Raw genomic sequence first — 16,341 nt, 5'->3', positions numbered from 1 at the left:
ATGTCAGGATGGAATTGCACCCAAGCAACAGAGTTCATCTTGGCAGGGTTCACCGAGGACCCGGCGACTCAGGTTGCCCAGTTCCTTCTGTTCCTGCTCATTTACCTTGTCACCATCCTGGGAAACCTGGGGATGATTGCCTTGATCAGAGTCAGTCCCACTCTCCACTCCCCCATGTATTATTTCCTGGGCAACCTGGCATTTGTGAACCTCTGCACTTCTACCCTTGTCACCCCCAGGATGTTGGTTGGGGTTTTGTTGAGGAGGAAGGGAATCACTTATGCTGGGTGCATGGCTCAGGTGTTCAGTTTTGACCTGTTTGGGGCCACTGAGTGCTCTCTGCTGGCCACGATGGCCTATGATCGATATGTGGCCATTTGCCACCCCCTGCTCTACCCCCTTGTCATGTCCCCAGAGCGCTGCTTCCGCCTGGTCACTGGGTGCTACCTCCTGGGGCTGACTAATGGTGTGGTACAAACCATCAGCATGACCAGCTTGTTCTTCTGCAGCTCCAGCACCATCCATCTGTTCTTCTGTGACATTTCCCTGCTGATCTCACTCTCCACCTCTAACAACATCTACAGCCTCATCATCCAGAGGACTTTATCATCTTTACTCGGTGTTCCCAGCCTCCTGGTGGTCCTGGTGTCCTATGTGGCCATCATCTCCACCATCCTGAGCATTAGATCAGCCCAGGGCAAGCGCAAAGCCTTCTCCACCTGTGCCTCCCACCTCATCACCGTCAGCACCTTCTATGGGGCATTGATTTTCATGTACTTAATCCCCAAGTCACACACCTCCAGAACAGGAGATAAATGGGCTGCTGTGCTCTATACCATGGTGACCCCCATGCTGAACCCCTGGATCTACAGCCTGAGGAACCAGGAGGTGAAGGAGGCTTTGAGGAGACTCAGGGACATAAAATAAGCTTGGATGTTGTAACATAATGACTAAATAAAATGGAGATGCTGGTGATATCCTGGGAGATTTGTTAAATATCTCAGAGGGACATTTTTGGTGTCTTTTGTACTTTGACTTAGATGGTGTGCTGGTTGATTTAATATCAGATGAGAGGAACCTTTTCACTCCTATTTTGGTGTTTGGATGAGGTTTGGAGCAGCCTGGTCTAGTGGAAGGTGTCCTTCCTCTTGGCAGGGCAGCAGAACTGGATGAGCCTTAAGGTCCCTTCTGACCCAAACCATTCCCAGATTCTGTGACAGATTTGGTGTTAATGTTTTGGTGCACAAACATTGCATATGTGAAAAAAAGCAAAAATCCCCCAATTAGTGTATTTTCTCACCCTGTGCCAGGTCCATGCTGAAATCCAGAGTGATGGGGCTCTCCTAGAGAGATGGAATAGCGAGGATGGAACTATTCCTTGGTTGGATTAAATCAAGCCAGGATCAATGTAGTTTGCTGATTTATTAATGACACACAGTTCACAGGCACACAGGGTCAATCAGCTGAATCCTTTGTTCCCAAACTTAGTGATAATTTCCTGGTTATTATTTAATCTAGCTGCCTGGATAAATCCCTCTGAGCTATTCATGCTCCTGTTCCTCTCTTTTTGGCTCTGCTGACCCCCATGGCAGTGACCCCAAATGTCCTCAACTCACATCCCCAGATGTGGAGACAAAGTCCTCAAGTTGCACCAGCAGAGGTTTAGGTTGGATAGAGGGAAAAATCCTCCATGGAAAAGGCTGTCCAGCCCTGGAACAGGCTGCCCAGGGCAGTGGTGGAATCCCCATCCCTGGAGGGATTTAAAAGCTGTGTGGATGTGGCACCTGGTGACATGGATTAGTGGTGGCCTTGGCAGTGCTGGGGGAATGGTTGGACTTGGTGATCCTAGAGGATTTTCCAGCCTAAGCAATTCCCTGACTCTGTGATCAGTACCATGAAGTGGGACCTCTGTGTGTAACTCCTGGTGTTCTCCCACCCTTGTGATCCTCTGTAACTGTCCTACTCATGGCATTGCTTAATTTAGGTGCAGGGAAGATTGTACATCTTTTCTTTAAATAAAATGAAATATTGAAGGATGGCTTCAAGACCACGGCCACGGATTCTTAGAGGGCTTGTGTGAGCAAAGCCAGTGCTAGCTGAAGGAAGCCATACAGGATGCAGCAGTAAGATAAATGCTGACAGGGCAGGAGCCCAAGGACAGAGTGCCCTTGAGCTCTGGGAAAGTACCGTGGGAAAAGTACCATAGAAAAACTTGAGATTAAGAAAAATGAGGAGGAACCCTGAAATTGTGAGAATGGAATGCAATGGTATGCAGATTGTAACCTTTGTGCTTAACCAATGAAATAGTGACTAGTAAGCATAAGCATTTGTAACAGTATATAAGCCATGCATACAGTGAAATAAACGGAGCTTGCTCATCACTCATATTGAATTGTCATCTTACTTCCCTCACTGCCGGCAATGAAAGATTATTTTAATGTTTTGTTTAAAACATCAAACCTCCATAAATATTAAGAAAACAATAAACACTGAAACCATAAACCCCAGAGCAACTCTCCTTCTAGGGCCTTACAACCATGGTTTGGTGATATTAAATAATTTAAAAAAATATTTGAAAAATATTTAAAATCTGATTAATATTTTGATAAGCCATTCAATGACTTTGTGTCCCACTGGTCTTACCTTGACCATCACCTGACCTTTAAACAGGAACATGAGCCACAGTTACTGAAACTCCGAGTCTGTGGCCATGGTGACATCGCTCTGTGCGCTGTGGCTTCGTGCTGGAGCTGCTGCTCTCAAACCCAAAAGGTTTTGGCTCTTTGTGCAGGTGGGGATTGGTAAAATGGGGGTGAACTGTGTCCATCTTCTGTGGTCAAGCATTTGACCATGAGAGGAGCTGGAATCACCACGTAGGAAGGAGATGGAACATCCAGCATTGATGTTTCCTTCTGATGGACACATTTTCTTCCTGGGTTATCCTGTGTCCCTGCCCAGGGCAGGGGCTTGGAATGAGATGAGCTTTAAGGTTCCTGCCAACCCCAGCCATTCCAGGATTCTCTGGCCAGTGCAGATGACTGCAGCTGAGCCTCCTGCAGCCATTTTGAAGCACACATCTTCATCTTCATCTTCATCTTCATCTTCATCATCTTCATGTGTTCTGATTACAGCTACTATAGGACCACTTCCCTCTTTTATGGGTAAAAGAAAAGACATTTTTCTCTTTGCTCGCATAAACATGACTTTGACTCTCTTTGATACCTGGTTCTGACTGCCTGGGTTTTCAGATATCAGGATATCCCATCATGTAAAAATAAATTGCAGCAGACAAGTTCCTGATGTGTTTTGCCTTCTTCCCAATGAGCCCTTGCAGCACTTCTTCAGATCCTGATCTGTGTCCCAGTCCTGGAATCCCCATTTCTTGCACCAGTTCTTTTTAATTCCCTGTGATACCAAGAGACAAATTGTATCTTTCAAAAGTTTAATTTATATATTTTAAGATTATATATATTTTCAGGAAAAAATTTAAATACAAGTTTTCTTTATATAGATAAAGAAGTGTATATATTAAGACCTTTTTACATACAAATCTGCATTATATATATAATTACATCTATACAAAGAAGTGGGACATAAAACCTCACGCTTCCATTGAACTTCCTGAAAGTAGTGGCGTTTATTTACCAGTGCAAGTCTCTTCCTTACAGAGCTGCTTTCAAAGTCATTAATTTCCATGGGAAATTTCCTGTGTGCCACCACAGAGTGGGCAGTGACCAAACTCAAGGCCCAAGCATGCTCAGGCAGCTGAGAGCCATCATCTGGCATCTCCCGTGGTTTCTGGTGGAATTTCCCACCACTGCTCTCTATCCTGTCATTTGGATCCTGTTTTGGTTTTATTATTAAATTGGTTTTGCTTAGTTTTGGGTAATTGTGTGGTTTCCCCTCTAAAATAAATCATGAGGCACAGAGGAAGGAAGGAAGAACAAATGGTGGGATCTACAGTGAAGCTGAGGCCAGAAGCCAACAGGAGAGGCAGGAATGCTGACCAGCAGCAAATATGGGGGAGAAGCCTTTACAGCATCCCAGAATTATTTTGTCTGGAAAAGCCCTCTAAGATCATGGAGTCCAACTGCTAAGCCAGCAGTAACCCATGTCTGAGCTCAGCCTGTAGGTGGGAATTTCATCTCAGGGGTGAGAGCTGAGAGCCTCTTGCAGAGCCTAAAGGGGCTCCAGGAGAGCTGCAGAGGGACTCTGGGCAAGGGCCTGGAGTGACAGGATGAGGGGGAATAATTTCACACTCTCAGAGCATTTAGATTGGGTATGGAGAAGAAATTTTTCCCTATTGTGAAGCTGGGGAAGCCCTGGCACAGGTTTCCCAGAGAAGCTGTGGCTGTCCCTGGATCCCTGGAAGAGTTCCAGGCCAGGTTGGACAGGGCTTGGAGCAGCCTGGGATAGTGGGAATCATCCCTGCCCTTGGAAGTGGGTTGGAATGGGATGAGTTTTAAGGTCCCTCAACACAGTCACAATCCCACCACACTGACCCTGCAGCTCTTTGTCTCCTGGACATGGCAAACAAAGCAGCTGGAGAAGTTCACTTTGTCTTTAACAAGGAAGAAAGTTTCTCCATGGTTTCCCCTTGCTAATTAGTCTCTCGTGGCTCATTAAGAAGGATGACTGAAGTTGTTTAAAAGCCCTCTGAGAAGCTTCCTTGATGATTTGGAAACTTTCCTGGCAAAGCCCAGAAGATCTTGTTAAGCTGATGATTCCTTGAAGGGTGGTTGGTCTCCCAGGATCACTTCTTGCTCTGGGAATGGAACAGCATCACTTGTGGTGGAAATAGCTGTGAGCACCTGGATGGTGGCACCTGGAGCTCAGGGCCCACTGGTTGGATGGTGGTGGGGTCTGGAGCTCACACCTGCTGGTGGGCTTTCCTAATTCTTCCTTTCAACCTGACAATCTTAAACTGAAGGAGAGTTGACTTACATTGCATAGCGGGGGGAAATTCCCCCCTGTGAAGGTGGTGAGGCACAGGTTTCCCAGAGAAGCTGTGGCTGCCCCATCCCTGGAAGTGTTGTAGGCCATGCTGGACGGAGCTTGGAGCAATCTGGTCTAGTGGAAGGTGTTCCTGCCCATGGCAGGGGGTTGGAATGGAATGAGCTTTAAATTCCCTTCCCACCCAATTTTGATATCGAAAGTCTCTCTCTTGCCAAGCCCTTTGTCATTTAATTACATTTATTCCAACTCTTTTAATCCAGTCCAGATCCACCTTTCCCAGGTAGAAGCCCCCAGCCCTAAAACATCTCTTCTCGTGCTGTTTGTTTCCAGAACTGATAGACACTGTTCACCATCCATCTACTTTTTAAAAGGAATTTAATTCCCACATGACTCCTCAGAACATGACATCTTCACAACACAGTAACAAAGGGAAAATATTCCAGTTTCCACCTTTCCCTTCCACGGCCAAGGCCTGTCCCTCTGTGCAGTCAGAACTCTTCCCACCCCACAAAGGTGTCAACAGGTGAGGGACAAGGTGGAGAAGAGGAGGAAGAGGTGGACATCTCTGCTGAGCTTATCCTGACCACCCAAATGGTAAAGGAAGTTCCAAGGTTGCACTCAGTTTGCCCTTAAACCCACAAATAGCCTTTTGAATTCATTAGGATGGGCAGTAATTGGGAGTTTTTTCCAGGCCAGGAAAAGATGAAGGATTGCTGGTCTCTCCCCAGTGCTGTGGCCATTCCTGTACCTTCTTTAATGAGCCATGATTTGGAGAACTGTTGGGTTTGCGTTTTTCAGGGCCTTTTCCACACCCAAACAGCTCTCAGCTATCCATAGATCAGGGGCTGAGGATTCTTTCACCTATGGAAACTAGACATGTGCTTAAATTTGGGTTGAAATACATCTGTTAGGTTTTCAAGATATGTTTTGGCACTTGAACACTTGCATTCCCCTTGATATTCCAAGGTGTATCTTGAGATCCCAAGTCCCATTAGCTTTGATCCTTCTAAGCCAGAAAAAAATGCACTTTTTAAGCCTTTTATCTTGTTTTTTTACCAATCAAATGTTAAAATACTCTTGCTCTTCCCAAATGCTCCCTTCCACCCCAGCAGCTCTGCTCTAATAAATAACTCACAGGTAACAACAAGGAATTTTATTGGAGTTTAGGGATAAGGACAATAATCTTGCAAGAAAAATATACATTCATCAGTGCAAAATAAGTTACAAATCAATAAAATTGTGATTTGTGCATCCTATGAGAAAGAGAAGAATAATTGGAGTAATACTCCAGAACCATTCTGAGTAATTTCTTCTGACAGCCTCGTGGCTGGAAAGGGAATTCAATTCAAGTTTGAGGCTCCCACTCTTGTTTCCTTCCAAGGAAGATGTGACTGTGAGGTTTATTTCTCCAGGACAAATATTGTAATTGAGTTTTGTGAGGAACTGTGGAAGAGCATATATAAAATTGTGAGGATCAGGGACATATCCAATTATTTTAATGGATCATCTCTTACTTTAGATGAATGGTTTGTTTCTACAAAGGCACACGGTGGCATGACAATGGGGAAAGGCTTTAAGCTGAGAGTAGGGTTAGATGGGATACTGGGAAGAAATTCTTCCCTAAGGGGATGGTGAGGCACTGGCACAGGTTGTCCAGAGAAGCTGTGGCTGCCCCTGGATCCCTGGAAGAGCTCCAGGCCGGGTTGGATGGGGTTTGGATCAGCCTGGCCTAGTGGAAGGTGTCCCTGCCCATGGTGTGCTGGACCAGATGATCTTTTAGATCCCTTCCAACCCAAAGCATCCCAGGATTCCCTGATTCCCTGAGCTGCACTTCTTTGATGCCAGCAGCAGTTTACCATCCTCCTCCTGCACTTCTCCAGCGCTGCCTTCACCTCCCTGTTCCTCAGGCTGTAGATGAAAGGGTTGAGCATGGGGCTGAGCACGGTGTAGAAGACAGAGGCCACCTTATCCTGGCTGCCATGCCGGGATGCTGGCTGCAGGTACACAAAGAGCAGCGTCCCGTAGAACACCAACACAGACACCAGGTGGGAGGTGCAGGTGCGGAAGGCTCTGGCCCTGCTGGGCACCGAGTGCATCCCCAGGATGGTGTGGAGGACGCGGCCGTAGGAGAGCAGGATGACCACGCCGGTGCCCAGCCCATTGGCCATGACCAGGGCAAAGATGGTGACCTCACTGCCATGGGTGTCAGAGCAGGCCAGCCTCAGCACAGGGCCGGCATCACAGAAGAAGTGGTTGACACGGCAGGGCCCGCAGAAGGAGCCCCCAAAGGTGCAGCTGGTGTAGATGAGGGCGCTGAGGGAGGCCACGAGGTAGGACCAGGCCACCAGCTGCCAGCAGGCGCGGGGGGACGCGGCCGTGGCGTAAAGCAGGGGGTGGCAGATGGCCACGAGCCGGTCGTAGGCCATGGTGGCCAGGAGGTGACACTCGGCTGTGGCAAAGAGAGCAAAGAGGTGGAATTGTGTCACACAGCCCGCCCAGGAAATGGTTTTATTCCCAAACAAGAGGCCCATGAGCATTTTGGGGGAGATGACGGTGGAATAGCAGATGTCAGCCAGGGACAAATGAGTGAGGAAGAAGTACATGGGGGTGTGGAGGCTGCGAGAGACCCAAACCAAGAGCATCAGCCCGATGTTCCCCACCAAAGTGATGATGTAAATCAGCAGAAAGAGCCCAAAAAGAGGGGCCTGAGCCCAGGGAGCGTCTGTAATTCCCAGGAGGATGAATGTGGGCTGCGTATGGTTTCCTCCCATGGCTGGGTGTTACCTACTGAGACAAAGAGAACAAATGCATCAAAATGGTAAACCTCAGAGTTTCTCTTTTGGGCCATATTTAACTGCAATCAGTCACTGTTTTAATTGCCACTTGTTGGTATATTCCATAGGTTTTCCAAAAATAAATTCTAGACTTTTTTACTTACCAGTTGAGGTGCTTAGAAAAGAACATGTATCTTAAAGCAACACGAATGGCAAATTTGCTTCTTTGTGCTCAGATGCATAAAAGTTTGGATTTATTCCATAAAAGAATCAGATATTTATTCCCTTTTGGTTTGAAAGAAATTTGTTTCAGAAGTTACCTTGGAGGAACCTCATTAGAGATCACATAAACCTGGAGCAGAAGAAAGTCCTAATCCAAGTGAAATCCCACATTACATCACATTAAGAACATTTTCCCTTGGCTTTTAATTATTAATGCAGTCTATCCAGCTATTATATATCATTCATACTGGGTAAAATTCACATTGGTAAATTCATGTTTTATACCTTTCTGAGCTCCAGCAGGCTGAAACATCCAAAAACCATGGGAATGAAGATAAAACACTGAAATGGGAATGAATTTTAAAATAATCCAATTCCAAAGGCTGATTTAACAACTGTATTTTGCTGACAATTCTTTATAACTAAATAAGACTCACCCTTAATACTTCCATAAATCCATTTATGTTGCTTCAGCTGCCTAAGAAAAATAAAAACCAATCTGCACAAGCCATTACTCCCATTTATTATAAAAACTCCTACTTTTGCAAGGCTGTTTTCTGACACAGCCCCAAAAAAAGAGGATGGGAGGACACGAAGAAGGAAGTCAACTTCTTTCTCTTGGATTTACAGCTCCTCCTGTGCCCTCGCTGTGGTGATTGGAGCCAAGGGTTTATCCCAAATGCAGCAGAGAACATCCAGGCTGATGTGGAGAGAGATGTGCTCCTTCCCTGACTCCAACAGCTGAGCCTGTGGGTGGCAGGGCTGTAAATATGTTCTCTCTGCTCTCCTGGGATAAAACCCTCGGTCCTCCTCATGGCAGAGCAGATAAACAAAGAAAAGAGCACACAAAAAGGGATAGCATGGAATTCTGAAACCCATTGTGCTTCAGGGATCTCAAATCTTTCATGTGCAGGAGCCACCAGGACACATGGCAGCAGCAATGACCCGCTGGTCAGAGAGTCCCCAAGTGTCACACAAAGCATCTCTGGCCCCAGCTCTGGAGCTGCTGATGTCCCTCTGTGGACACCCAACAGCCCAGTTTTCCTTCAAGGATGGGATTATCCACACTGAAGTGCCTGCAGCCTGGATGTCCTACCTGAGCAGGTGGCTCTGGACACTTGGAGGCAATGATTAATTGTCTCAGAGTGAATTAATCTGCATTAATCACCCCATCTGGGGGCTCCATCCACACGCTTGTCCCACAAACTGTATTGAAGCTCAGCCCAAGGAGTTTGTTCCCCTCAGGACTTATACTGGAGAAGTCCTGGTTGCCAGTTTCACAACATGTGCACATCCCTGCATTCCTTTTATCTGCACCATGCCTTGATCAGGGACCCAAGTCAGACCCCAGGACTGAGTTGGCTTTCAGAAGTTTCAGTGTCCTGGAGTTCAGAAAAGAGTATAAAACATGAATTTATTCTTCTGAACTTTATCCAGTGTGAGTGATATATAATTTAACGGTTTGATAAACTGGATTAATAATTAAAATGAATAACTGATAAATAAAACCATATAGAATTTAGGTCAACCTTGGACCTCCCTCATCATCACCTGCTCACTTGGTGGCCTGGAGTATTGGCTGAGAGAACATCAGGAGACTTGGAATAAATCTGGTTGTTATTTATAAAGCAAGCTGGAAGGTGGAAAAATAAGGTTTTGGAGGAAGTTGGTGGTAATTTGGTGCAATACAGTCCTGGAGAGAGATAGAGTAAGTCTGATGTGGAGGAGAAATGGTCATGAAAGCAAAAATTGCCATTTTTCTGGGAACATGCACAAAGGGAGAGGAAGGATTTAATGATAAACAGTTCAAAGGTTTATATTTAATTTCTTGATAATTATTTTGCTTTTTTTACAAGTTGTTTTGCCTTCTTGGTTGTTCTTTTCCAAGTATCAAAAGTTTCTTTTAGAAATAACTGGATTTCCTGGGTTCATTTATTATTTTGAGAAAAGAGGGGCTGTTTGAAGTTGTGCCTGGAAGATTGGTAATACAGCAGGAAGTAATGGTGAAATCAGTGGGAATCAGTGGTGAAATGTTGGCACAGAAACTTACCAAATTCCAATGCTGATGTTAAAATATCATTGTTTTCAGAGCTACACCCAACCAAAACATCAGTACCAGCTGGATGATCTTTAATGCCCCTTCCAACCCAAACCATTCCAGGATTTTATGTGGCCCTGTGTGGTCTCCTTTGGACATGGAACATCCTCTTCCAGGATGCCTGGAGTCTCTTGATCCCTCTAATTCCACCTAAGATATCAGAGGATGTGCTTCACATTACTGCTAACTGATAGACAAATCCCATCTTTGGATCAAAACTGTGTTTTGTGGGCAGCTGAAATGTTCCTGGGAATACCTGGAGCAGAATAAGAAGGTTTAATGGACTCTGGATTGTGTGCTGACAGGTGGGTCAGACCTGTGCAGGCCTGCTGGTGCCAAGGCAGGAGTAGCCTGGAAGCCTTTTGGGTTCATTCATTACCTGGAGGCTTGGAGCAGCCCTCACCTCCTGTAATCCCAGCTGGCTGCTCCAGGGATCCATCCAGAGCTCATTAGGACAGCCTAAGCTGCTGGCAATGGACCCCTGGAGCAAACTCACCCACTGACCCTGAAGTAAAGTTACATTCACTTTAAAAAGTAAATAATATTTCTATTAAAGGTTATTTTGCTGTTGGCGAGGTTCTTCAAAGAACCTGCAATGATCCCAATGCTCCTCTGGTGAGGTAAGAATTGGATTTTTGTCTTTAACCCTGTAAAGATTTAATGTGTTTATTCTGATTTGTCATGTTACCAGGGACAGGGAATTCTGTCTGCTCTTTTTTCCTCTTCCTCGTGGCAGACCTCTCATCCATATCTCATTTTCTGGAAAATAAGGTGGGATTCGAAGAGATTTAGGAGGGAGAAGAAAATTCAGTAACACGTGGATGTTAGTGCACACATTTAACTCAAGAATATTTTGCATTTTATATCTAAAAGTATTGTATAATATACATTTAATGTTGGCTTTTAATATCTAGATATAATTTTGGATCAGAAAGAACATCTAGGAGATCTCTGGCCTTAGGAAGGCAAGTTATACATTTATATCCGTAGGTATTTATGGATATGGGGCTTGGAGCAACCTGGCCAAGTAGCAGCTTTCCATACCCAGGGCAGGGGATGGAAGAGGATGATCCTTAAGGTCCCTCCCATCCCAAACTCTTCCAGGATTCCATGAAAGGTGTCAGGATTCCCTGTATAGAGGTTATGTGGGTTTAACAAATGAGACATTCTAGAATTCTGTGATTTCTGGGCTGGATCAGAGAGGTACCTCTAATGAAAAGCCCTTTTTAGGAAAGATGGAAATACAACATTCAAAATGGATTAATTTGCAGTTTTGATGCAGTTTGGAGATAAGGAGATATCACCCAAAAGCTAAGTCAAACAATTAATGAATACATTGCTCCATATTTGAAACCAGGATACATTTCCAGGATCAATTGAACAAACCGCCTTTGCCCTGTCCTTTTTCCACCCCCAATTTCTGCCTTTCAAAGACTTCAAACAAAGCTCTAATTAGTTTTCCACTTTAGGGCCATGGTGGTTTGTTAAAAACAAAGTCAGGAATATTATCAGTGGAGTTTGTATCCAGAGATTTGCACTAAGGCAGTGAGGAGAAGGGACTGACAAATAACAAATCAAGACAAGGAAAAATCCTGAACAACCTGAAATAAAACAATGGAGTGTGATAATTACTCTAAACTTCTTTATTTTAGGCAAGAAATAATTCCTGAAAGAAATTTCAGCTCCCTCATTTCTCCGTATTTTGGATGGAAACTTGTTAGTGGCGAGGATGACAAATCAACCTGTTTTGTGGATGTCTTTTCCTTGTCCAAAGTTGCATTTCATCTCCTTCTGAATGAAATTAATTCTTGTTTTTACACGAACAACTTCTTTTTGCTCCTTCTGTGCACCATGGCTCTCTGTAGTCAATCCCAAGGGATGTAAAAGAGCTATGAAAGTCCTTTTGAGGTACAAAATGGAGCACTGGAAGAGGGAAAAGAACAAAGGTATTGATCAGGATTTCCTGTACATCTCTAGCATCTATTGGACATTGCTGGGAATATCATCTCCTTTTCATTTTAGATAAAAAGTCATTTCTCCTGATTTTCCAGTAAGCCTTGGGAAGAGAAGTGCCTTGTTCTTGCTCAGGAAACTGAGAAATAGGCAAGGAATAAAACAGCAGCATCATGTGGCTGATCCCACCTGGACATTTTATTTTCCAAGCATCAGCTCCTGAACCTGTTGAAAATACTGGATGTTTGAAGTTCTCCTAACATGTGGAAATGATGCTTTGAACTGCACTTGATGTTTGTCTTAGGGTAATTTTCAATGGATGCTTCAGGTGCTCTGAATTCATCAGGTGGGGTTAGATGGGATAGTGGGAAGAAATCCTTCCCTGTGAGGGTGGAGAGGCCCTGGCAGAGATTTCCAGAGAAGCTGTGGCTTCCCCTGGTTCCCTGGAAATGTCCAAGGCCAGGTTGGACAGGACTTGGAGCAACCTGGGATAGTGGAAGATGTTCCTGTCCATGGCAGGGGGATGGAATGGGATGATCCATAAGGTCCCTTCCAACCCAAACCATTCCCTAACATAGATATTGCCATCAACTTCCTTTGGGGATATTTTTAGCATGTATTAAACAATTAAGACCAACATTTTCAAGCTGTTATTTTTCAAATAACAGCTTCTGCCACTGTTAATTTAATAATCATCATATCTTGACTTGGCAGTGGAGGATCCTGGGACTCCTCAGGGCTTGGCTGCCCCTCACTTGCTCTGACAGCTCCCTGAAGGGGAAGATGTTGTTCCCTGACTTGTTTTATCCCTGGCTCTGTGAATCCTCCACAGAGCAAAGCTCTGCAAACACTGGTGTTACATGGGAGAAGCCCTGAGGTATCTCTCCAGCTGCAGCTGGGAGCAGCTGGAAGTACAAACACCACTCCAACCATACCTGGGAGCAAAGAGGAGCAAAGCACTGCCTTCAGGTAGGTTTAGATGGAATACTGGGAATGAATCCTTCTCAGTGAGGGTGGTGAGGCACTGGCACAGGCTGCTCAGAGAAGCTGTGGCTGCCCCATCCCTGGAAGTGTTTAGGGCCAGGTTGGATGGAATGATCTTGGTGAGTCCCAGGGCAGTTTGTCAGAAGCTCTTCTACTGCTTTGCCCAAAGATCTTACGGAATTTGAGTAGGAAAGTGGGTGCCACAATGGAGATCCTCACCACACAAGGATGAATATTCCATTAGTTCTTCCACACCAACCACCAGCTCTCAGCAGCGATAGAACATAGTCCATGAGTTTTAACCGAATTTATTTCCATTCCAGGTCTCTGATCAACCACACAAAATGAAGCTGGTTGGGCAAGGAAAAGTGAGACTGAATTTTAGTTAAGAAAGAAATTGAAGTCAATTCTCTGACAGCAGCAGGTGGTTGCTTCCTCTGGGGGGAAATTCAGCCCCAAATATTTGGTTTTCCTGATTTTTAACACCTCTGGCTCTGCCTCATGGGTGATGAAAAGCAGCTCTAAATTCTTGTTAATAACTCCAGGAGATCACAGAACACCTGAAAGGTTCTGGGGTGAAACTCAACCCTTCAGCCCAGGCTCATCCAACAATGAGGATTTCCAGGTTTGGATCCATTTGTCAGGAGCCAGCGGTGCCTACTCTTGCTTTACTCCCTGGTGTAACTCCAACAAGCCATGGTTATCCAGGAGAAGAATCCATGTTTATTTATTCTGTCTGTTGCAGAATGGGATTTTAGCAGCTGCTGATCTCTCACTGGTGAGCAGCAAGATGGACCCTGAATTTATGTTTTACCTCCAAATTAAGCATCACATCTAAAGCAAAGTGAGGTAAGACAAATCCCAGCTCTTATTCCTACAGGGAAAAATATACTAAGGAAAAGCCCATTTTCCAATGGCTCCACCTAGAAAATCTCATCCTGAGACATGGGGAGCAGGTGTTTATTCTTCAAGAGCTCAGGTTGAATAGGGAATAATCAAAAGATGGGAAATAATTCTGTTTTCCCAGAAATTATCAGGAAAATCATGGAATTTCATGTGTGAGCGGATTGAGAAGAACTAGGAGGAAGCCCTGCCATTTCTTAATGATTTATTCTGGTACAATATTTCCCTCCTTAATGCCTTAAATATCCACCTGGTTCCAAATATGTTGGCTGAATGGGCATAGTGGTGCCAGGAACTTGTGTTTTTTCTCTTTCAAGGAGAATTTATCTTTTATTGACTGAAGGTTTTGTAACTGCTTGACAAAAATTGACATTCTTAACATTATCGATGGATTTATGTGTATTAAACCTTTCAATCTAAAGACATAAAGCAGCCAAACTGGATGTATGAAATGTTCAATATGGGTAGAGAAAATGAGACATTTGCATCTGAATTTATTCTCCTGGGCTTCACAGACCTGCAGGTGATGTTTTTTGTCCTGTTCCTTGCCACCTATATGGTCACTCTCATGGGAAATCTGGCAGTCATTGCCTTGATCCAGATCAATCGGTGCCTCCACACCCCCATGTTCTTCTTCCTGAGCCACTTGTGCCTCCTGGACACCTGCTACTCCTCTACCATCATCCCCCGGACCCTGAGGGATTTTTTGGCAGAGAAGAAGGTGATTTCCTTTGCGAGTTGTGTCACTCAGCTCTTCTCCTTCGCCACCTGGGCCACAACTGAGTGCCACGTGCTGGCTGCCATGGCCTACAACCGCTATCTGCAGGCCCCTGCTCTACTCCATGTTCATGTCCCAGGGGATTAGCGCTGGACTGCTGGCTGGGGCCTCCCTGGCTGGAGTGATCAGCTCCACCTTCCACACAGTTTCCATATTCCATGCCCTGTTCTGCCACTCCCGCACCATTGACCACTTTTTCTGTGATGGGCTCATGCTGCTGGCCCTGTCCTGCTCCGACAGCCGTGCCAGCGAGGCCGTGGTGGCTGCCCTGGTGGGGCTCAACATGCTGAGCACCACAGCCTTCATCCTGGTGTCCTACTCGTCCATCAGCAGCGCCATCCTGTGGGTCCACTAGGCAGCTGGGCGGCACAAGGCCTTCTCCACCTGCACCTCCCACCTGGCCTGCATCACTCTGTACTATGGCAGAGCCATCCTCACCTACCTGCGGCCCAACTCCAGCCGCTCCTTGGAGCAGGACAAGGTCACCTCCCTGGTGTGTTCTGTCACTGTCCCCATGCTGAACCCATTTGTCTACAGCCTCAGGAATACAGACTTGAGGAACGCCATGAGGAAAGCAAAAAGCAGGATCCTCACTTCCTGGTCCATCCATGGCTCCCGGTTGGCTGAAAGGAGAGGACAACCCTGCTGTGGTGAGGGGTGTTAGATTTTGGACTCTCAGGAAGAGAAGCTGGAAATCAGACCCTCAGGAGTTCATGGTCACAGTCTGGATTCATCTTCCAAGCAACTGGGGCCATGATTTCCCTGCAGCAGCACCGTAGGGAAGGCATGAGACATCTTCTGGCAGAGATCCATCCCTGAGCGCAGGACCAGAGGGGGAATGTGGCAGAGCAGAGCTGGAGTGGGAGACGAGGCACCATCCTCCATTCTGAAGGACTTTCCCTGTGCCAGAGCAAGAGTTGGGGGTACTCCAGTCCTGTGAGGTCTTGTCCTCTCCTGATTTTCCCCTCTGTTTTGGGGCTGATGTCCATGTGGAAAGGTCTTTATGGAAGCACCGAGGTGCTGGCCAGGACACTTGGACTGAGATTGTGCCTTCTCTTGGGGGGAGGAAAAGGGAAGTGGGGAGTCTGGGGCATGATGGTGCCAATGTCTGTGGTGGGGGAGCAGGTGAGTGGAAGATGAGGGGGGTCAGGTGGGGTCCCCCCACAAAGGCAGGTTACTCCCCAAAAATGCCCGAAAATTCATGAGGGGCTTGTGTGTAAAATACTGAAAACTGTAAAGAATGTCCCTTTTATATACATTGAGAAATAATATTCATTTCTGTATCAATTGATTTCAAAATAAACCCCCGTATCTGTCTGTGTTATTGACAGGATTTAAGACTATAAGGCATTCTGATTACAGATCAGAAGGAAGCAGGGCAGGTGTGGGGAGCCCGGGGAGCAGTGGGGCTGGCTGGGGGCACTGGGGGAGGCTGCTTCGGGCTCGGGGGTGACTGGGAATGGGGACAGCCCCAGCGGCCCGGGAGCTGCAGGCACCGGAGCTGCCTCGGCACAGCGGGGCTGGGGACGTCGCTCTGGGGAGGATTCTGTAGGGGACAAAACGAACGTTTTGGGGGTAAAATCGGAGTAAATCTGCAGGGGAGACAATGAGCGTTCTGAGGCAAAAGTGAGGCAATCACTAATGGAGGTAGGGAAGATCCCAGCCGGGATGTA

General features: G+C 46.0%; 2 protein-coding genes and 1 pseudogene across 2 annotated transcripts; 2 read left to right on the top strand and 1 right to left on the bottom strand.

Annotated features, from left to right (window-relative positions):
- On the top strand, positions 1-927 carry LOC146436798 (olfactory receptor-like protein COR4). The gene has a single exon (XM_085063910.1). The coding sequence runs from the start codon at positions 1-3 to the stop codon at positions 925-927; it is 927 nt and encodes a 308-aa protein (XP_084920036.1).
- Positions 928-4,753: 3,826 nt separating this feature from the next.
- LOC146436797 (olfactory receptor 5AP2-like) lies at positions 4,754-7,727 on the bottom strand. Its single transcript, XM_085063825.1, has 2 exons — positions 6,813-7,727; positions 4,754-4,765 (listed from the first exon to the last, which is right to left on the bottom strand). The coding sequence occupies exons 1-2, from the start codon at positions 7,725-7,727 to the stop codon at positions 4,754-4,756; spliced, it is 927 nt and encodes a 308-aa protein (XP_084919951.1).
- Positions 7,728-14,350: 6,623 nt separating this feature from the next.
- LOC146436796 (olfactory receptor 5F1-like) lies at positions 14,351-15,332 on the top strand (annotated as a pseudogene).
- Positions 15,333-16,341: the final 1,009 nt, after the last annotated feature.

The sequence above is a fragment of the Lichenostomus cassidix genome, chromosome 5, assembly GCF_008360975.1.
Source record: "Lichenostomus cassidix isolate B80296 chromosome 5, HeHo_3.0, whole genome shotgun sequence".
NCBI lineage: Eukaryota > Metazoa > Chordata > Aves > Passeriformes > Meliphagidae > Lichenostomus > Lichenostomus cassidix.
This window is presented reverse-complemented; position numbering and strand designations above follow the sequence as displayed.

What these genes read in the sequence shown, in the direction of transcription:
- LOC146436798 (XM_085063910.1), top strand. Translation starts at nt 1, where the DNA reads ATGTCAGGATGGAATTGCACCCAAGCAACAGAGTTCATCTTGGCAGGG.
- LOC146436797 (XM_085063825.1), bottom strand. Translation starts at nt 7,727, where the DNA reads ATGGGAGGAAACCATACGCAGCCCACATTCATCCTCCTGGGAATTACA.